The 22,329-nt window shown below is 47.1% G+C and overlaps 1 protein-coding gene across 1 annotated transcript in view; it reads left to right on the top strand.

Annotated features, from left to right (window-relative positions):
• The window catches only part of Tmem178b (transmembrane protein 178B), a 360,893-nt gene that overhangs the window by 94,277 nt on the left and 244,287 nt on the right, over positions 1–22,329 (top strand). Inside the window, exon 2 of the mRNA XM_005405409.2 lies at positions 19,899–20,012. Within this exon, the coding sequence (XP_005405466.1) occupies positions 19,899–20,012 (114 nt within the window). The remainder of the gene's footprint in view (positions 1–19,898; positions 20,013–22,329) is intronic.

Below are 22,329 nucleotides of genomic sequence, written 5' to 3'. Positions count from 1 at the left end.
GGCCAGTGAGCAGCAAGGCGAGTCTGTGTGCACAGACAGAGCTCATGTCTCCTAGAGCAGTGGCGGTGAACCTATGGCACACATGCCAAGTAGGCACATAGAGCTATCTATGTGGGCATGCTAGCCGAGTTGCCCCAGCGGCTGAGCATCAGATAACAGTTGTTTTTTTGAAACCAAAACCGCAGTATTGAGGTTTAACTGCAGTGCTGGCACTTTGTGGTAAATAGGTGGGTTTGGGGTTATAGTTTGGGCACTTGGTTTCTAAAGGGTTCGCCATCACAGTCCTAGAGGAGCTTGTTTGAAAAGATGCATATAAAATGACTTTCCGTACATTAACGCATACTGCTGTGGGAGAACACCGAACCTTCACATACCCGTACTCACTGGATTTACATGAAGTGGATTTTAGTGCTGTCTGTCTGGATATGAGGATACTGAGTCAGACAGAATTTGAAAGACTTGCCAAGGTTGCATACTGAGACTCAGGCCTAGACCTTCTGACTTCCCTCCCCAGCTCCACCCTGCAATCATCATCTGTATGCAGAACAGTGTGTTTCCCTAGGTGTTATGAGAGATAAAACAGAAATAAGCTTACATTCTAGTTGGGATAAGCTGCAAACAACATCCATTAGGACAGTCATTTGAGAGCTGATGATTGTGCTGTGCCGGTGATTGTGACCTTGAAGTACTCACACAAGAGGACACAGAAATTACAGGCTGCTTCGAGAAGTCTGGGATGCACTGCGGGTTGAAGATAAGCCCAGCCCGGAGAGAACCAAGGTCACGTACTTGCCCAAACCCAGAAACCTTGCATACACCCAGAGATTTTTGTTGATAGTACTGAGCTGGAAGGTATCCCTGGATCCTGCTGCCTAAGGATGATCCCGGGGCCACAGGACCTGATGTGAATAAGTTGAAAGGAATCAGAAACCCCAGCCGAGGAGGCAGCTGTGTCTTTTGGAAAGATGGCGTGGTAAAACTGGCCTAGCTCTGAAGGTCTACGCTGAAGCCCTGTTTCATCTTCCAGACAGCTGTGGTACCTGAGCTTGCTGAGGACATCCTGAGAGGTTTTCTGAGCTGTTTTGACAAAACCAAGAATGATTATCAAATGACAAGAGAGAGGCCCTCACTACAAAGTACTAGAATGTAGCTGGAGGGCAGAACTTGCAGAGCCCTTTGCAAGAGCAAGGCCCTGGTGGCTTGGCCTTGCCAGGCACGTGAGTGAAGGCAGAGCTGTGCCATGCAGTTGCTGAAGGGACACCCAGAGGGCAGCTATTAACATGAGGGGTGGAGGCAGCTGGAATAAGTGAGCCAGCCCAACCTGCAGGGCCATCCTGACGGCAGACAGCAGACAGGCAGAGCAGCAGAAACTTAGGGACATCTGTCTCCTGCTACCCCGTGGCCCAGAGGTCTGGAAGCCAGGGGCTGTGCTTTCACAGGTTCATCTGGGGTCAGGAATCCGGCCATCCTTGGTGGCATCTGGCAGAGGGAAGGTAGAGTCCTCAGCTTGGAGGAACCAGTGGATTAAGTGGCCATGTAGTCTGGCCATAGACATGGGAGAATAAGGCAGAGGCCCGTCTGCCAGGACTGGTGTACGAGGAAGGTCAGTGCAGTCAGTGTGGGTGACAGTGCAGGCCTGTGTCAATCTCAGCCTCTACTCTGACTGTCAGGCATTCTAAGCCCCCTGGGAAGGTCAGCCCAGCTTTTAGGCTTACGGTGGGGTGGCTCAGGTTGTAGGGCAGAGGAGGGCTCTAAGCCCTAGGAATAGAAGCATCTTTAAGAACCACCAAGACACTGGGCAGAGCTGGTCCTGAGCGCAAGGTCCTGAGTTTGATTCCTGGTACCACAAAAAACCAAACTTGGTCACAGTGATAATTACATTGACCATTTTGTAATTCTATTGTATTGAATATTCTTGAGCTTCTTATATGTTTAAGGGACATTTATATTTCCATGAACTGTCTGATCATATCTTTTGCTCATTCTTAATTGGGTTGGTTGATGATTTTCTTATCAATTTGAAGGTACTTTAGTTGAAGCAAATTAGTCCTTTGTCTGTGAAATGAATTGCAAATATTTCCCTTGACAAACCCACGACACTCTCTTTTAAGTGATCTTGACTTTACCTTAGTTTGTTTTTAGCATTATAATTGGATTTTTAAAATGTAGGCAATACATTCATATGGTTCCATATATTACAAGTATGGGGGAATATTTCTTTCCCTTACGTTTTCCCAACCTCCCAGTTCTCTAACCTTAGACAACCAACATTACTACTTCCCTTATGTTTCTAGGCAGAGATGTTTTATAGATATGCAAACATCCACCAAATACCTCTATATTTATATCGCTATATTTATATCATATTTATATTATCTCTTTCTCCCTTTTCACTCCATAAACATAGTCTATATTACATGCTCTTCTGCACATTGCTTGCGTTCACTTAATTTATCTTCTTAGGCTTTCTGTATCAGTTTGTAAAGAGTTTTGTCTTTTCAAAATTGGCTACACTGCCATTCATTGTGTAGATATCCCATAATCTATTTAATCAGTCTCCTATGGATGGAGATGTAGGTTCCTCTTAAGCAACGTGGCAGTGAATAACCTTGTACATGTCTTACTTCCTACCTGTGCCATTGCATCTTGGAGATAAATTACTAAAAGTGGAATTTCTGGGTCAAGTTGAGCCTTTGTAATTTTGAGAGATGTTGATAAATTGCTCTCCAGAGAGGTTGAACAAATTTACAAAATTTATACTCCTACAGCAAACCGTGGCAGCGTCGGCTTCTTCACACCCAAACCATCAGTATATTATGAAGCTTAGTCACAGGGGCTGGGGATTTAGCTCAGCGGCACAGCACCTGCCTGGCAAGCGCAAGGTCCTGAGTTTGATTCCTGGTACCACAAAAAACCAAACTTGGTCACAGTGATAATTACATTGACCATTTTGTAATTCTATTGTATTGAATATTCTTGAGCTTCTTATATGTTTAAGGGACATTTATATTTCCATGAACTGTCTGATCGTATCTTTTGCTCATTCTTAATTGGGTTGGTTGATGATTTTCTTATCAATTTGAAGGTACTTTAGTTGAAGCAAATTAGTCCTTTGTCTGTGAAATGAATTGTGAATATTTCCCTCAGTTTTTCCTTTTGATTTTGCTTAAGGTAGGTTTTGCTATATGGAATTTTGTGTTTTTATGTAGTGAAATTTATCAATTTTTAAAGATGGGCTACATAAGAATTTCTCAGTTTCTTCAAGCACTTTGTGCCATAATTTTTTTTTATAAGAAAATTATCTATTTGGAATTTTTATTGGTTTTAGGTATAAAATGCGCCTTCACTTTAGTTGTATTTTTCTAGAGGGTTACCCAGTTTTCTGAATATTACTTACTGAGGAGACCCTCTTTTGCGCTACTGATTGCAGATGCTGCTATTCCTGTTACTATAGAATACTTTTCCATGTGTGTTTGGGGCCGAGCTGGATTTTCTGAATTCTGATCCAGTTCCTTCTCTGTCTCACTGCTGGGGCCCTGCCGGGGGAAGGAGGCTCAAGGAACCTTGGAGAGGGGAGTGGCAGAGGACCTCAGGAGAGGACGAGATGGGCTGAGTCACTAGTGAGGTGAGAGAAGGGCTGTTGGGGTGTGCAGGGGGCACACAGATGACACCACTTGGGGAAGGGAGAATTTCAGGGTTTAGAGCCCCCATGCAGCACAAGGTAGTCCTGTAATAAGAGATCTGAGAGCTTGGGGGAGGGGTGGGGGGCAGCGGCTGCAGCTTGGAAGGAAGCGGGAAAGAAGGGGACTTCATTCCCGGGTGTTTGCCTCCATCTAGCTCTGCAGTTAAACTTTGTTTGCTTTGATGGCTTCAAAGACATCTCTGTGATGTGCATTCTGAGTACTAACTCTCCAGGGGTGGCATCTTCACTGTTGGATATTTGTTTTTGTTTAAAAAGTCTTCAGGTAGTCCATCATTGGTAAGCAGGAAATACCAGTACCAGTAAATGGAAATTTCTCCAGTGGTAGCTGCCCTGGCTGTCCTCTGTTTTCTCACCCTAGCCCTGCCCTGGTCTCCTCTGCCGCCCTTCAGCTCAGCCCCATCCGGCTTCTCGGTGGGACCAACCCTGCCCTTCTGGCTCTGCTTCCCGGAGCCAGAGGCCCCTTGAGGGAGCTTCCTTGCAGGCTGATGCAGCAGCAATTCTGTTCATCATAGCGACTGGAATGGTTCCCCGAGGCCTTGCAAAAGAAGAGAAGAGGCAGCTGTGTGGCTGTCTTAGCGGTCTGCGTCTGCGTGTGGGCTGCTGATTCCAGAGAAGGCTGGAATGCAGAAGCTCAGGGCCTTGGCGTAACGGGGGCCCCAGCGTTAGGGAGCAGCATGATCTACTCCTCTCCCCTTGCTCAGCCTGGATGCTGGCATCCCAGGGGGACCCACACACTCTGCTCCTTTCCTCCACCTGAGAAGTTAGAGCATCTCTTGGACCCAGTGGCAGGGAGGGCCAGCCCCATGTTCAGGAGACTGAGGCCCTTTGGGGACCAGGTCAATGTCAAGGGGACCACGAAGCCATGTGCAGACCAGAGGGCTCGTGCATCCTCTCAGCGCATGTCTGCAGCTGCATACAGCTCCACTCTGGAGCTTGGATAACACAGCCGCTCCTGCCTGGCTTTTCCTCTCAGCATCCTGTCCCAGCTTAGCTGCCTCTCCCTGCAGGACCCCTCAAACTCTCACCTTAGGGCAGACCTGTTTCCAGCTCAGCGGGGTGCAGACTCACAGACACCTTTGGGCATCTCAGTCTGGCCCCAGGGGTCCTTTTCCCCTAAACTGAGTTCCATCAGCCTTCCATGAATTCCTCTGCCGTCCGTGACCTTCCGCCCACACCTCCCCTGGCATGGTACAGCTCCCACCTACCCTATGTTCCCTTACCCTTCCTGCCTCAGGCTTCAGTTTTCTTGGCAGCCGCTTCTCTTAGGACTGCACCCTCAGCAAGCACCTGATCAAAGTGTGCTGAGGAGAGGGCTCACAGGTGGTCTGGGGGAAGCCCTGGGGAGGACCTGTGGGAGGTGACTCAAGGCCACAGCCCCTACCTATTCCCCTGGTTGGAGAACAAGGGTTTGATTTTTTTTTTGTCTTTTTGAGACAGGGTCTCACTATGCAGTTCAGGCTGTCCTGGAGCTCACTTTGTAGCCTAGCCTGGTCTCAAACTCACAATGATCCTCCTGCCTCAGCCTCTCAAGTGCTGGGATTACAGGTGAGGGTTTGATTTTTATCAAGGGAGTAAGTGGCTTTCTTTCTGAGAAGTGATTGGTGTCTTTCCATTGGGTCTCAAGGAACTATATTATGTGGGAGGAAAAATTAAAATACACAAAAGAGTACTGTAATAACTACTACTGTACCTGCTGGGTAGAATTAGCAAGTGCTAATCTTACTCGATGTCACTCAAGAAAATGTGGAGATGGAGGTGAAGGCTTCTTGGAGGCCTCTTCAGTTTCTCCCCAGGGTATATGCTCTCAAGAACTTCGTTGTCTTCGGTGCTCATGCTTGTCACAAAATGATGTCACCTTAAGCAATGGGTCATGTTGCTTTTAGGTTTGATGGTTTAAATACACATATGTGTCTTAAAGAGATGCATTTATATATATTAATATGCACAGTGCAACTGTTATACTACTTCACCAAGTGAAGATAATCATGCTTTCTTTTTCTATGTCTAATTGGTGGACATTTGTTCTGGCAAGTAATGCTACACTGAATGTCGTTACACACATCTCCTCATGCACACACATCGGAGTTTGTCTAGGGTTATAGTTTTAGCCACAGGACACACACATTTCTACCTGGTTTTGTCAAGTGTTTGTAACCATTTACACTCCCAAAAACAGCATCTGAAAATTTGTTCCCCTCTTGTCTTTACCCGATTTTGATATTGTCTGATTTTTTTTTTTTTTTTGATGAGGAGGTGCAGTGCGGAGCAGAATTTGTAGAAAGTTAACAAATGAGAAATTCCATCTTGGGCTTGGACTTTTGTTTCATCAAGTTAGGGCTGGCACTGGGGATTTGGAGACACATATTCAACTACCAAGTATCGCCTTCTCAGGTCAGAAGGGAGCCCTACCTCCTGATCAAACTATTCTTGGCAGTGCGCCACTGAAGCCATGATTCTGCTTCAGTAAGTAGGGGAGACGTGTTTGATAGGATTCAGGTGCTACTGGTGTTCCAGGAGGCTGGAAAATGGGGAGCAGTGAGGGCTGTAGGATAGGGGGAGATGCCTGGAGCCAGAAGTAGGGATGAGGAAGGATGGGTTAGTTGAGAAAAGGCTGAGAAGGAAACCAAGGATCCGAACAGGAGGCAAGAGGAAGACAGACTTGCAGGAAGCTACCTTCTCAGATACCCATTTCTTTGTTAAACCATGCCAGATATGTGTTTGCTGCATGTGCTAAAGGACATTTCTGGTGTCTGACGGACATAAGCGTGTACCCTGTATGTGATATAGTATAATAATAGCAATAATAATCATGGAATGCTTACTGGATTCCAGACACTCAGTGCTTTACCTGTATTAGCTCACTGAATTTAACAAATCCCCAAGGAGATGGATATGCCTATCTTATTCCATTGGAGAGAAGATACTTAGACACAGAGGGCTTCATTAATTTGGGCAAGATCACATACCCAGACAGCCTTAAGATCTGACCCTGGACAGGAAGGCTTTAGCACCCACACGTATCCTTGGGCAGTGCTTCTAGACCCAGCAAGGAAAGAGAGAATTAGGCATGATTTCTATTTTCATTTCTGTCTTTGAGTGCAACTAGAGAATCAGGTGAACTCTGTAACTAAAAGCTCTGATCTAGTCATTTAACTTAAACGTGAAAATACAATAGTCCATTTTGTGAGTAGAGGTGTAAAGAAAAACAATTCATCTCTTCGGGCTTTCTGCCTTCTTTCTGTGGTCTTTGTTTTTTGTCCAGCTTTTAACTATGGCTCACAACAGTTTGAAGAGTAAAATAATCAATCACCTGGGTTTGGTTTGTTAGATAGAACCCAGCTTCCCTCCCTCCTAAAACACCATTGAGAATGCGTACATGTGTCTCTCTGTCTCTGTCTCTCCTCTCTTTTTCTCTTTTCTCATTCTCTCTTTTTACTACTCTCCCTTTGCGTTAGGTGGTAAAAAGGAAAATCACATTATTATGATTCATTTTTCAAATGAAGAGCGGCAGTGTGAGTAATCTGAAGTTTTCACCCTCCAGCCGAAACCATCCATTCAGCTGTTTGGAAGCATCAGGGCAGCTGTCTGAATTGCTGACTCCTGTCTGCCTCAGCCTGTTGGCCCTGTAGAGACTCAGACCCAGGAGGCCCAGGTCCGGCAGGGACAGAGCTGGCCCGAGTGGCTATGATCACATCTTGACCCCACACCCAGAGGCGACAGCGGCAGAGAACATGAAAGCATCTCTGCCCTGGCACCTGCAATTCTGGTGACTCATGAGCAATCATTTTACTTTTGTCTGAAGAAGCAAGAATGACAAATTTCCAACCCTGTTTATCTTCTCACCATTCCTTCCCTTTAGGACAACTGCCTCATGCTGAATCCTTAATTTAAAGAAAATGGATGCTTCCCTCTGGCCTGAGAGCTGGGGATTCTTATCAAAAGTGACATGAAAGAAGTGCCAGCCTGGCTTCCCTCCTCTTCCAGGCCCATCCTTCATCACTCCTGCCTGCCTCCATCACTGTCTCCCAACTCCAGATCTGTCTCCACTCCTCGGTCCCTGGAGAGAGAGCATGAGCTCATTGTTTTCCAGTGAAAAACCAGATCTGGGCTCCTTCTCACCCCATTTGTCTGTCAGAGCTGGAGATGGATGACCCTTGTGCCAGATGAAACTGTACCTGGAGGGGCCACACACTCAGACGATGGGTGTCTGTGGGCTGGGGGGCGGGCGCCGCGGTCAGGGCAGGGGCAGCTCATGGCTCAGAACTTTCTAGAAGGTTGTTAGGCGTTCAGTGGGAATTAGAGAACAGGTTATTTACTACACCCCAAATGCTAATGAAAAGCCATACCTCACCTCCCTCATTCTTTCCCATCAAGTCTGGTTCAAGCTGGAAAATACATGAGCAAAATGGGAAACTGGCAGGCAGAAGCTAGCAGGGACAGTGGGGCGGTCGCCGTGACAGCTCAGTCTTCATTTCCTTTTGTGAGGAAGTGACTATGCAATGACATTTAAAAATGTCTTGTTTAAAATGTACATGACGGGTGTCGTGGCGCATGTGTGTAATCCCAGCGCTCAGGTTGAGGCAGGACAATTGTGAATTTGAAGCCAGGCTGGACTACACAGTGAGACCCTGCCTCAAAATCAATCATTCATTCATTCATTCAGTCAATCAATCAATCATATAAAAAGACTTAGAAAAAGGGAAAAGATATTGAAATCCAGGGATGAAAAAGGTGGGATTAACAAGGTTGGAGTTCCCACAAAAGATGACGTCTTTAGAGAGCTTTAACATGGCAGGTTGCAGAATGTTAGATGCTACATTATCTCGTAAAGGAAGAGTCTGTGGATAAAGCAGTGAAAAGAATCTTATGAATGCAAAGTTGGAAGGGTAGAAACCAGGCTCTGTGGGATAATTGAGTATAAGGATAGGGACCTGGTGGTCACCCTGGGTGAGCCTCACTTTTGTTTCTTGGTTGGAGTGTTGACCACTAGCCAATGTGGGTGGACAGGGAGGTGCTTGAGAGGTGGCTTCTCCAGTGCAGTCTTCTTGTCTATGGAGGGAGACAGACTGGTGAGAGGTTTCTGAAGGAGACAAGATGCTGAGAACCTAGACATGGATGTGTTTCGTGAAGAAAACCCTGGGGGGAGTCCACGGACACAGACCAGCAGCTGGGTTGAGGGGGCTCTGAAACCTGTCTAGAGGGCCGGTGAAGCAGATGGTGGTGAGTGCTTAGCGAGGAAGCTGGGATGCCCAGACCTGAGCAAGCCACACCCCACTGCTTCATTCTCTTCTGTGGGTGCCATTCTTAGACTGTCAATCAGGGTGAGCGCTGTAGGGAAGGTCTCCCTGGAGACCCAGGTGAAGGAGATGGGGAAGTGGGCCTGGAGAGGCAGGTCAGGAGATGGATTCACGGCAGGTGGAACAGTCACAGCCAAAGAGCTGTCATCATGGTTTGATTTGTGCTCACAGGGAGTGTGTGTACACCACGTGTGTGTGTGTGTGTGTGTGTGTGTGTGTGTGTGTGTGTGTATGTGTAGGGGGTGGTAATGATGCCTGGATGAGGATGGGAGTGACCTGCTGATGCAGCATGTGGGACTAATTACTAATTTATGGAGTGACAAGATCATGATTCCAAAACTTATTTGGGGCAGGAACAAATGCGAGATCCTATGCCTAGAAAACAGACCAAAACAGGAAAAAAAAAAAAAACAAAAAAAAAACCACAGCCAAAAAATGAGAAAAGCCAGTTGCTCCAGCACATGGTGGGGCAGAGTTGGCTTAGCTTCCTTGGAGGAAACCACTTTGGCATGGTCCCGTCTGAGTGCTAAGCCCTGTGACAAGGCTGCCAGCAAAGCTAAAAGGATGCCACGCTGCATCACTAGAGCTATGCCGCCCAGAGCCCAGGAGCTGTGGTCCTGGGATGCACACAGGGAATGACCAAAGCCAGAGCTCTCTGTGGACTGGGAGAGCTGCTAGTCCATGGACTGAACCTTCAGAATAACCAGTGTGGTTGGGAGAGCTTAGCTGTCTTCAGCTAGCAGCAATGGAGATTTAGGGGTAGGGAGAAGCATGAGAGCTGTCTTTAAGTATTTATGGGCTGTTCTATGGGAGTAGGATGTGTATCTTCAAAGGCATAACTAATGAATGATGCAAGCATTTACTGAAGGCTCACTGTGGAGCAGGTTTGCCCTGGGTTATCTCATTTACTCCTCATCAATCTTATGAGCTGAGTGCTATTATTATCTGCATGTTGCAGATGAAGAAATGGAGGCCCTGAGAGGTTGAGCTACTTGCCCAAAGGCCCTTGCTCTCCGGAAGTGGAGACCGGGATGTGGCCAGACTCAGGCATCAGATGCATGACCAGCACACACGCCGCCGGCCCTCTTCTACTTCTCCGCTTCTGTGTTGCTGCCAAGTTAGCTTTTCTCCAGCCCATTAGGGGAGCTGTGGAAGCAAACATCTTGTCTTACGCTGATAAGAGCAGCGAGATCTATAGCTGCTGAAAATTCCTGCACGTGGGAAAGTTTTGCTTTACATAAAAAGCAATATAAACCCTTGGAAGGGCTCCCACTTTTTTTTCAGAAGAGTTTGATTTTTGCCAATTTCTTTTCACATGTGCAGTGTCATGTGTCAGTTTTCTTTCTTTGTGTACCAGGAATTGAACTCAGGACCTTAATCTTGTTATGCAGGTGCTTATGCCGCTGAGCTACATCCCAGGCCCTGTCATGTGGTGCTTAGGAAGTATGCTAGGTGGCTTTGAATCCCACTGCTGGCACCTCATAGCTATGCATTCTTCGATAGGGTCACTCTACCTTTATGTCCTCGTCTGTGAAATGCGGATAATAATAGTAGCTAACTTTTAGAATCAAATGAGAAAATGCATAATAATGCACTTTATATAGTAGCAAACACAGAACGCATTCACTAAATAACAGCTATTATTAAATTGAGTAGCAATATTCAAAATACTATTTTGGCCATCAGGAGTACAAAGATAAAAAACATAAGCTCAAAGCTTTTATCTAGAGGTACATGATTAATATGCAAATAACTGCGTTATCATAGTAGCCAGCAGATGAGGTTTGGGGTGGGGTAAAGTAATAGAAATATGGTGATGGGTGGATGGAGGTGATGGTTTTTAAAAATGGAATCCTGTGTGTGTAATCGGGAGGTCCCCTGAATAGTACTTCTAACAAACATTAATGTAACATAGAATAGAAAGGAATTAAATATTTAAGATGCAGTCTATGCAGTGCATCTGAAACATTAAAAGGCCACGCTGATACCGCAAACAGAGCAAACAAAGCATACAGAAAGGAAGGCGTCTGAAGCCATTAGAAACAAAATGTAGCTAACACTTTCCCTTGGTATGAAGAGAAGAAAAACATTCTGGCTGGGCCTGCAGCAGCTATAAACCTTGCAAATCTTTCTCAGAACATCAGGGAGGAGCAGAAGGCGCTAAAGAGAAGACATGGGGAGGTGGGAGGGAGATTTCTTGTAATGAGCTTTTGTGAAGAGCTGCTTCTTAAATATGGAGAGTCCTGCCAGCACTGTTGGGCGTGGAGGTGCCAGGGTGTCCGTTCCCATCTCCTCCCAGTTCTGTGCCTGGGGACAGGGCTGAGAGGCATGGTATCTGCCAGCCCAAGTCTGCTCTGTTGGGTTCTCCTGAACGTCCCTGGTTTGCTTTTCCATCACCTCTAATATCAACTCTTTATCTCCCTAAACTCCTGTGTTCTTCCACCCTGGCCCCTTTTTTGGGGCTTCTAAAGAATTCCACTAAGTGCTCATCCATCTGAGAAGTGGCTTTCTTAATTTGCTAACGGAAAATCCTCCCACTTCTGCCCCCCACTAGGATATAATTTTAACTTGTTGTTGTTGAGAGAAGACAAAGTCTGAATCTTAAAGATCTGCTTCATCATTTTTTGTTGTTCGCTTTCTGCTTTTTCCATGTGCTCTTCCTACTCTCTATTTAATCTTTTTTTATAAAGTGCAGAACACTAGTCAGACCTTGGGCTGGAAAGATAATGAAGTTGACAGCCCGGTGGGCGAGACAGACACGAGGGTGAGACTGTCCCGGTGTGGGGCGGGCCCCGCGGCAGGCTGGGGCCGGGGCAGGGAAGCAGGAGAGCCTGAGGGGCTGGGGCACTGCGGACAGAGGAGTGACATGCAGGGCAGCACTGCCATCCGTTCCTCCCTTCCTTTTGTCCTTCAGCAGATGTACTGAGTTCCTTCTTTGGGCAAGGCCGTGGGTGCAAAAAGAATCCTGTTTCCATCAAGTCCTCCACCAAGCAGTGAATCATTGTGGTGGTGGTGTGTGAGGCTGGAATTTGTATCCTAGCTTTCTGCTGGCTGCCCAAGTGGCCTGGGCAGGGCTCTCACCTGTCTCCACTCCCTCTTTCTTCCTTGGTTGCATAGGGATAGGACGATCATGTTTCCCTCTCAGCGCTGTTGTGACGACGTGACTTGTGAGCGTCTGGTATGCGCAAGACATGGAATAGACGCCCTTGAGCCAGGTGTGGTGGTGCACACCTGTAATCCCGGCACTCTGCAAGGCTGAGACAGGAGGAGCATGAGTTCAAGCCCAGCCTGGTTGACTTAGTGAGACCCTGTTTCAAGATAAAAAATAAATATAAGAGCTGAAATGTTGCTGGTTCATTCCCCAGTACCACACACACACACACACACACACACACACACACACACTTGAAAAAAAGAAACAATAACAGCAAAAAAAGGAGCTGTGTGGATGAGGTAACCGCACAGATCTCTGAGTGGCCCAGCAGTCCCTCCGTGGGTTGGTCAGGTGAATGAATATCAGAGAGGAAAAACACACAGGGAAGCTGAGAAGAAAGCTAGAAGGCTGCTTCCTCCTAGGGACTGTGACCCTTCCAAGTCAGCTTAAGACTACACCGTGCCAGTTCCTTTCAGTGATACCACCGCAGCGCAGCGCTCTCAAATGTGTGCACCTTGCCCACTACCGTTCTCTGGGTCACCGTGTGCAGTCCGGGTCCCTTCAGAAGGGGGTGGGAGGTTGACTCGGTGGGGCTGCCGGCTCCCCCCAAGAGCATCCTCTGCAGGTACAGGGGCACTGGAATCACACAGGGGGATGCGGGCCCTGGGGGCTGTGGTGCAGGACACCCAAGGCATTGTACAAACACAGCTTGCGAGGGGCATTCGGCTCCAGCGTTGCTTTGCTGCTAGGCTTGTTGAAAAGACCAGCAAGCACGTGGAGCCAGTTATTTAATTTACCTGGTAGATCATATGATCAAATATCAGGTCCTGATATTTGTTTTTCACTCATCCAAATATATACTGAGGACTTTCTGTGTACAGGTTGGCTGTGCCTGGCCTGGGGAAGAATGTAAACAAGAGACCGGCTTTCTGATTTTGATGAACTTGCCAGCTTGCCTGCTGGAAACTGCTCTTTGCATGAAAAAGGATTTGGGGTTAAGAATCTAGGACTGGCTGCATCTGTAACTGTCCTTTTTGGCAGAGTGACAATGTATGTATTGGTCAGTGTTGCAGCTAAGTAAACAGCTTACATATTGTTTAACTCAATTTTTCCTGAACAAATTGACCATCGCGTACCCAGCCTACCCTAGCAATTTTAAAGTGAGGAGTGGGGGTTTCCGCTGTTCTGGTTCTTCCTTGCGCTACCTGGGTGAGGTCAGCGTCAGGTACACTTGTGAGGTTAAGGGTTTGCCCCCGAGTCACACCCTCCCCTTCCCTCCACAGCACCCCAGAATGCTTGGTGGCCCCTCAGCATCTCCTGTCCCTGGGGTCCTCTGATGGCGAGGGCTTCTCCAGTGTGGAGTTGGAGTTCTGGGATCTCATTTACACTTAGGTGTTGGTGACTGGGGTCGCCTCTTCAGTCTGCAAAAGAGCTTTACAGGTGCGTGTCTAAGAACAATATTAGACCCAGAGGAATAGCTCTCTAGTAGGAGACTGAACCACATGTTCAGGGAAGATAGCTTTAGACAGGGTGAGCTTGGGCCCTGGGCTTTCTCAAAAGCCACTCTGCCTGAGAAGGGCCCTGCTTCGTATGTATTACCCTCAAGTGAAGTCTCCCTCGACAAGGACTTGGGAGACCATGCAATGTGGATCGCTAAAACTACATTTTGTTTACCCTGCTGGTGTTCCAGGGTGTGACCAGAATCCATACCTCAGCTCCAGTGCACTTGGCTTCTGTGTCACCCCGCAACTCTGTGTGTTCATTTCTTCCTCGGATGTCAGGGCTCTCGCTCTACTATGGCTGTTGCCTCCTATGGTCATTGTGTGGTGGCACACGCCTGTGATCTTAGTACTCTGGGAGACTGAGACGGGGGGTTGGGGGTAGGTTCGCAAGTTCAAGCCCAGCTTGGGCAACTTAGTGACTTAGTGTGACCCTGTCTCAAAAAATAAAAAAAGCCTGGGAATGTAGCTCAGTGCTAAGGATCTGGGTTCAATCCCTAGTATACTTAAAAAAAGTTCTCTATAGCTGTAGATCTACAGCTGAGCACCAATGTAAGTATTTTGCTAATATTATTTCTGACTTCCTGTCTTTTTAGAGCAGTCTTTAGGGAGTCTAGGGTCCCCGGGCAGCCATTGATAGCGAGCACTCGTTTCAGGCAGGGACCACACTTAGTACTTGATGTGAGTTAGCACACTTACGCCTTGCGTCTTATAAGACTTGCAGCGGAAAGAAAGGAATGGAAAACCTCTCTTCATCCAGGTTCCTTGTGGTTGCCTTTGCCATGGAGGCTCAGGGAAATGCAAGAGGAGGAAGGAGAGAGGGGAATGCAATGGACTCTGGCTGCCACTCCCCGCCTGGCTCGGCCTCCTCACCTGCTCTGAGCCCCTCCCCAACTTCCAGCTGGGTTCAGCACCACAGTGGAAGGTAGGAGCAGTGAGCGGTTGAGTATTTCATCCCTGTTACCTCATCCCAAGTGGATGTGACCCTCCCTCCGTGTGGCCACTTTCTCCAGCTTCTGGTGACGGCTCCCTCCCCTGCCTGAGGACTCAGGGTTGTGGCAGCTCTTTCTGTTGTCAGCCCCAGGGCCTTTCCACCATCCTTCTCTGGTCTCTGTACCCTGTGTGCAGCTGTGAAAATTCTCCTCCTCCACTTTTGATGTTTGAGTGTACAATTCAGTGTAATATACTCTCAATGGGGTATGGCAGATCTCTAGAACTTTCTCACCTTGCATAGCTGAAATTTTATACCTGTTGAACATCTCATTTCCACCTCCTCCAGCCCCTGCCACCTGCCACTGTACTCTCTGCTCCTGAGTTCAAGATACTGCATATAAGTGGAATCTTGCAGAATTTGATTCTTTTGAGTTGTCATGTATGGAAGCATCTCCTTTGAAAAAATGAATAATATTCCAGTGTGTTTACCAAAACCGGCACATTTTGTTTATCCATCCATTGATACACACTCATATCTTGGGTGTTATAAATAATGCTGCTATAAACATGGGTGTGCTGATATCTCTTTGAGATAGTGGTTTTTTTTGATATATACCTAGAGGTGGGATTACTGGGTCACATGGTAGACCTATTTTTCACTTTTTGAGGAGTCTCCATGCTGTTTTCCATGGAGGTATAGCCAGCATATATGACCATGCCAGTGTAGAAGTGTTTTAATTTCTCTGTCTCCTTGCCAACTCTTGTTATCTTTTGTCTCTCTCTATCCTTTTCTTTCTTTTTTTTGGATAGCAGCCATCCTAACAGGTGTAGGTGATACCTCATTGCGGTTTTCACTTGCATTTCCCTGATGATTCGAGATGTTGAACATCCTTTCATGTATCCATTGATTATTTAAATATCTTCATTGGATAAATGTCTGTTTAAGTCCTTTGCCCATATTTCAATCAGGTTAGGGAGTTAAATTGTCCTCTTGAAGACCTCTCCTCAGTTACATGTTTGGGTGCCAGTGTGTGTTTTGCTGGGACCCTGACTGGCAGGTAGGACGATCACCAGCTCAGGAGACAGAGCATGACCGAGACCCACTTGTGCCCCTGCTGAGACTCTGGGCTGGGATGCAGGTGTCGGTGAAGGCGTGTTTGACCTCTCCCAGGGAGGGCCATGGGCTTGCCTGTCATGCTGCAGGTAGCCCCTCCACATCTTCTGCTGCAGGAAAACCTGCTTGCACTGGGAAGCCCACATTCTGGGCACACGTATTGGGTGCCCAGATGGTGCCTGTATTTACAAAAGCCCAGCACACTGACAGGACCTGCAGACACATGGATAAATATTTTGCCTTTCTTCTTAGGCAATATTTGAATCTTTCAGATTTAATTGCTGTCAAAGGCAGGATGTTAAAATCCCTGATGCAAAGCAAACAGTGAGGGCCTCCAGCGGGCTGTTCCTGCTGCCCCAGGCAGGTCTCCTGGCTGTCACCACCAGCTATTCTCTGGTTTCTTGTTCTTGCTGAGGGTGACGCGGCCTCTTCCCTCTTTGGCTGCATGGGCTGCAGGTGCAGGGGCTCAGGGAGCTGGCTGTAGCTTGCTGGGAGCCTGTGACAACTTGTTGAGTTTGTGTTGAGGCCGAGAGCGCCTGACCTCAGCTAAGAAAGCAGGAATTTTTCTCAGCCACAGTGACAGGTACCAATCTGGCCACCACCAGTGAAATCTGGTTTTGTGCTCCAAGGCTGGGTCCAGGGAATATTTTGTTTGATCTTGGAATGATTGCGCATAGGACATGGCTAGTTTATATGCACTGTCGCGCAGATGAGATAAAGAAATTCCCTCTGGCAAAGACAGTCCCAACCTCCACCCTACCAGGGTGCAAGATTTGGCAGATTGCAGCAGCTGGATTTCAGCACCAAGTATTCAGGAAATGCCCTTGTGCGGGGCGCAACCTGCCCAACTGTACCTGTCTAAGGCAGTTGCTGATGGTATCCTTGTTACAGCCTTCTACTCTTGCCCTCTTACTTCTTTTCTACACTCCCCCTTTGTCCCCCCAAACCATTGACTTAGTTGCCCCTTGGATTACATTTGCTCAGTACAGTGAGACACTGTTCTGTGATCATACTTGGGCTTCTCCTATCTCACTGTGATTGACTGTCTCTCCTTACGTTGTCCAGACAGGGAAGAGGTATTGACTATAGGCTCACTGAGTTCTGCAGCAATCATCTCCTTTCACTGATTACATTCTATTTGCCCCAGTTACTTCCCTTCCATTTAATAAAAACAGTTGGCTTCTTTGCCTCTGTGTTCTTACTAAGGCCATCTATAGTATTCACGCCTTTATTTGGGTGCTTGGTGCACTTGTTGTGTTGGGGGCTGGGAGATAATGATAAATGAATGAGACAACGTCCCTGCCCTTGAGGAATTCATAATCTAGCGGGGGAGCGAGGCATGTAAACAGATAAATCACAGTCCGGCGGGTGATTGGGTGCTAAGGAGGAGGCTCAGGTGAGCGGGAGGGGAGGAAGGAGAAGCCCAGGTGAGTGCTCCTGCTGGGGGCTGCTGCGCACCTCCTAGATGCAAGGACGGCTTTCTGGGAGCTGCCAGTTGCACCCCCTCTGAGGGCAATCACTGTCCTTGGGAGACAGGCAGGCAGGAGCTCGAGACACACAGGGTGGCGCACTCAGGGTGCAGAGGAAAGGTCCCCCAGGCAGCAACTTGGCGGGTGGGAAGGCTGGGGCCACAGGGGAGCTGGAGCGGAGCTCGGGGAACTTTATGCCTGAGGAGTGTGGGGTTTCTCCGGTGTGCACAAAGGCCAGTGGAGGCCTGCGAGCAGACGGTGGCCCCAGAAAGGGAGGCTTTCATTGAACAACCCTGGGTTCTAATCCTGGTGTGGTCACTTCCTGGAGGAGGTCACTTAATCTTCTTAAGTGGAACTTTCTCATTTTTAAAAACAGAGATGGTGATAACAGCAACTCCGTCATACAGTCTCCCAGGTGGTAGGGCAAGTATGACCTCAGGGATGGGTTCCAGGGGTGTTGGGAATGCTGGTTCCTTCAGCTCTCAGGGAGTCTGGGCAGGGGCCGCCTTGTCTGTTTATCCCAGGGTGTCTTCTAAATATCCTCTCTGTGAGCTTCATAGTATGCATAAAGTTGGGAACTCCTGGCCTGTAAAGCAGTTGGCAAGTTCTTCCTACTTAGCAAGTTCCCATCAAATGTGGTTGTTTATTGAGCTAGGTCACTGTAGTCATGTATCATGGAATGACGGGGACCCGTCCTGAGAAATCTATTGGTAGGTGATTTTGTCACTGTGTGAACATGGTAGCATGTACTTTCTCAGAAGAAGATGGCGGTGACATCAGCAGGGAATGCCATCTTAGGCGACCACTATCATATATTCAGCCTGGCTCTGAAAAATCATTATGATGCACGTCATTATATTAGGACAACTGCCATGGAGGATGTGGGGACTGAGAGGAGATGCCAGACTCCAGGGACATTTCTGGAGTAGTGCTGAGAGAATTTGGTGACCAGTTGATGTCAGCAAGACGAGACACCATTAGGGAGGAGGAGGAGGCATTGGGGATGTTCCTATAGCCTAGACGCAGAGTGATGCTATTCATGGAATTTGTGATAGAATTAGAATGTGCAGGCTTGAGGGGTGAGTTTGAGTGGAGACTACGCTAGACACTTTTTTGGGTTCAGCAAGTCAAGGAAGCAGGATGAGAGGATGAGGTGAGGGAGGAGGTGTGCTTGGGGGAAAGTGGGGGCCTGTGAGAGACTGCAGGAGGTTTGTGGGCAAAGGGGACAGACACAAAATTTGAAAAACTAAAGATAAACGAACAGAGTGCAGACCACTTTCCAAATCTTTCCCTCTTCGAATAGAGCCTGTCCCATTTGAGGAACTTTCGCCAATAACTGGTAACTGGGAAGTTGTCCAGATATGATTTATAATAAGGCATCGGTTTCATGAGGCACTGTCTAAATTACTGCACTCCACCCATTGCCAGGTTCCCTGGTGACAGTGGGCAGGGGATGGGGGCGTGGGGTCAAACAATTCAATCAGGTGCCACCAGTTATAAATTGAAAATCAGTGGGGTGCAAAATGGATTACCATCAAACTCCATTCAGGTGCAAAACCAAATTTCACAACCCCTAACCTTTAAAAAAATCACTCCTTTCCTGGTTCTTCACAATGCCCTGACATTGAGTTTTAATATTCCCCAGATACAAGCCATTGTCAATAGCAGTGCCTGCAGGAAACCAAATGTGGCAAGGGAGGAACTCTGAATCGGGCCTTCCTTTTGGAATTTGCAAACATGGTGGAGTTTGGAAGTGATGCAAGGGTAATTCCGTTAGATCTCTAAGGCTGCAGTTCTGCAGTTCTTAAGCACACAACAGAATCAGCTGGAAGACTTAATAAAACTCAGCTGGGCTTTACCTTGGAGTTTTTGGTTTCGGGATGTCTGGGGTTGGGCCTGAGAAGTTGCGTGTCTAGCAAGTTTCCGGGGAATGTTAATGCTGCTGCTCCTGAGGCCAAACTTTGAGAATCTGGGCCCTAAAATAATTTGACTGGCAAAGTCTGCTTTGATTGATTGATTTTTGGTATGGGGAAATCAAACTCAGGACCTTGTACTTGCCAGGCAGGTGCTGTGCCGCTGAGCTATATCCCTGGCCTACTTTGATATAATAATAATGCATTGGCCTGGGTGTTGAGTTAAGGTGCAACAATTTTGTCCAGGAAGCCTGAGAAGAGACTAGTGCAAAGAGAGATAGATGGACTTGAGAACTTCGTGGTCAGAGGTGAAGTTGGAGAGGACTGGGGGGCCTGGAGGGAGAAAAGGGAAGAAATTTCCTCTAACCCAGCTCCTTGTGCAAAAGGCTGAAATGCAACATTTCTACTAAAAGCAAATGCTATCATGAAGGCCAGGGCCAAGCCTGGTCTCCCCTGGTCCCTGGATGGAAACTCTTAAATGTTTTCCAATGCCAAACTTTAATTTGAGAGTTGGTTTTATTAAGAAGGTTAGAAAAACAAGAGTACCGCCTTTTTAAAAAGCTAGCTTCTGACAGCCTAAATGTTGGTTCTTTCCACCATTACATAATCTCAGATGTATTTTTGAAAATAAATCAAAGATCTTTGTGGTTCTGTTTCTCTTCCTCTTTTGGAGCCAAAGCAGCTGTCTTATATAAAGCAGGTGTCACCGAGCCCACTATGAAAGAAGTCTGTTTCTCCAGGTCGACAAAATGGATCCCAGAGCTGCTCCGGACACAGTTGCAATGTCATTAACATTTGGGTCCCTCTCTTTTCCAGGAGAAATTGAGCGATGCACGTACATCAAGTACCACTACTCCTCAGCAACCATCCCCAGGAACCTCACGTTCAACATCACAAAGACCATCCGTCAGGACGAGTGGCATGCCCTACGTAAGTACACCTCAGCCTCTTTGGCTGTGACTTGTGTGATGTCACCTCTGGAGGGCATGGGGGACTTGGATACTGTGCCTTCTAGGATCTGTGGACAGTCTCAGGACATCGTGCTGGTCAGAATTGCCTCGGTTAGTTTTGATTGGATTATGGATTTGGGGAGCTTCTAAAAAAATACAGTAACACTCAAGCCAATACTAACAGACAAAATCAAGCCACTGGCAGTCACATAATAATCTTATTGCACTGTCCTGGTAGGCATTTATGGTTTCACTTACCCAACTGAACTTGCTCATGGGATTTAACTCCAGCCTGTCTCCAGGTTGCTAGGAATATTATGGCAATCTGCTAGGGCCTCGTGATCATTTGCAAAGGGCAAGAGGAGCTGGTGGTTGTAGGCAGTATAACTTTGGGGATTTGTACATGGGTGGGGAGCGAAGCAGGTGGATCTTGCCTCAGCTACAAATTTCCAGTGATGGGCTTCAGGCCTTGGTTCACCTGTGACTGCTTAGCACGGATCAGAATCTGTAGTCGCTCCTATGTGTTAGGGAATTTCTCGGCCAGGGATCGTTAGGACTTAAATTACAATAAGAGAGTGACTTAACGAGGCGACAGAGTTGGCTGGCTATTTTCGCTTTCTGCCCTGTGGGGATCCACTGCCTGTATGTGGCAGAAGCGCTCTCCCTCTTTGCTGGCGCTGATATTCTTGCTGACTCATTTGTGAGTAAGCACCTTGCCTCTTCTCTTGCACTGGTCGGATATTCCTTTTCTACCTTTTTTTTTTTTTTTTTCACTCAACAAGCCCAAGTGAAGGTTCAGTTTACATTTCTAGGCAAAGGAGTGTTTTATTGTTTCTCCACGTCAGGAATCCCTTAAGTGATGAATTTGAAGAAAGCTGTTTGGGCTGGAACGTCTTTCTTTATTGTTGCCTAGTTTTGTTTGCGTGTGTGGGGTCCACTTTTTGACTTGACTTTAATTAACTACCCATCCTGTGGCATGCAGAGTGGGGAGTTATGAGAGACAAGAAAAATTAAACAAAATAGAACTGTTGTTCACTGGCTTCAGGAAAAACTCTGGGAGTCTGAAGGATTGTTACCCAGTGCTTCTGGCCTGCAGTCATAGAACAGGTACCAACAGATGGGCTGGCGTTAACCAGACTGCTGCCCTACAAGCTGTAGCCATTGCTATAGGCACTGGCATATGGGGACAGAGAGCTTAAAGAGCATTCCTGTGTGCTAGGCATTGAGTTAACCACGCCACATCCTTATTTTAACACGAGATTTGCCTTAGAGACTCTAATAATGGGGGTTATTAATTTCTCTATGGAGGTAGATAGGTAAGGACCCAAATATAGAAGTAAGTGACAATAATTGCTTATTTCCCACAATATATTGGTCTAGTGTAGTCGCTCAATAGGAGCCTGAAAGAGATTTTCAAAATTTGCAAGTCCTGTTGATTAGCCACTTAACTATAACAGATTATGGGGCTCCTAATGGGATTCAGAATCTAAAAGGAGGAAGTTATTGAAGTTTCAATTCACATGAACTCGGTTTAACCAAAGCTACTGAGTTTCCGTAAGTGCCAGACATGGTGGATACTGAGGCCACCGGGAGCTCTTTTAAGGAGCTTGAGTTGAGGGGGGCGGAGAAGGTTTTGGGGGTGGAGAGACATTCACAAAGCAAATAATTACAAGGCAATGAGGTAATTACAATATAGGAGAATTGCTTCAAGCAATTAAGATAGTTTGTGGAATTTTCAGCAAGGAGAATTATTTTGGTGTAAATTGCACAGATACACTTCAAGGGAAACCTGGTAGAACTCCTCTGGCTGTGTACCCTGTACATGTCTGGAATGCAAAGAGCTCACCCATCAGGGTGTCACTGAAAACATGTCACATGGCAGCAGCAAAGACAGAGAGGCTTGGGGGGCCCTCTTTGAGCTTTGTATGTCTGCAGGGAGCTCATTCTCCTACTGCAGTGCTGTAGGGTCCTGAAAAATCTAATGCTGTGAATTGGGGTGTTAGCAGGTCTATTTTTAACTGATAAAAGCCATCAGAACGGTTGATACATGTAAAGGTCTCCAGCCATGGTGTTGAGTGAATTGATGCTACTCTTCGGTGAGGGATTCATCTGCCTCTTTCACAAAGTTGCCTAATGGGCTATTAAACTGGCAGAGGGCATTGGCCATGTCTGAAATCCATGACAGCTATTTCGAGCTAGAGGGCAGGTGAACAAACATCTGTCACAGCTGAAGCTGGTACTAAGTGTGATTGGGAAAGCTGGCATAGTGGGGAAGGACAGTAAGCGTCCATGTTAAT

Source organism: Chinchilla lanigera, unplaced genomic scaffold (assembly GCF_000276665.1).
Source record: "Chinchilla lanigera isolate Chin_1 unplaced genomic scaffold, ChiLan1.0 scaffold00093, whole genome shotgun sequence".
NCBI lineage: Eukaryota > Metazoa > Chordata > Mammalia > Rodentia > Chinchillidae > Chinchilla > Chinchilla lanigera.
The sequence above is the reverse complement of the archived record's forward strand: the minus strand, read 5'-3'. Positions and strand labels throughout refer to the sequence as shown.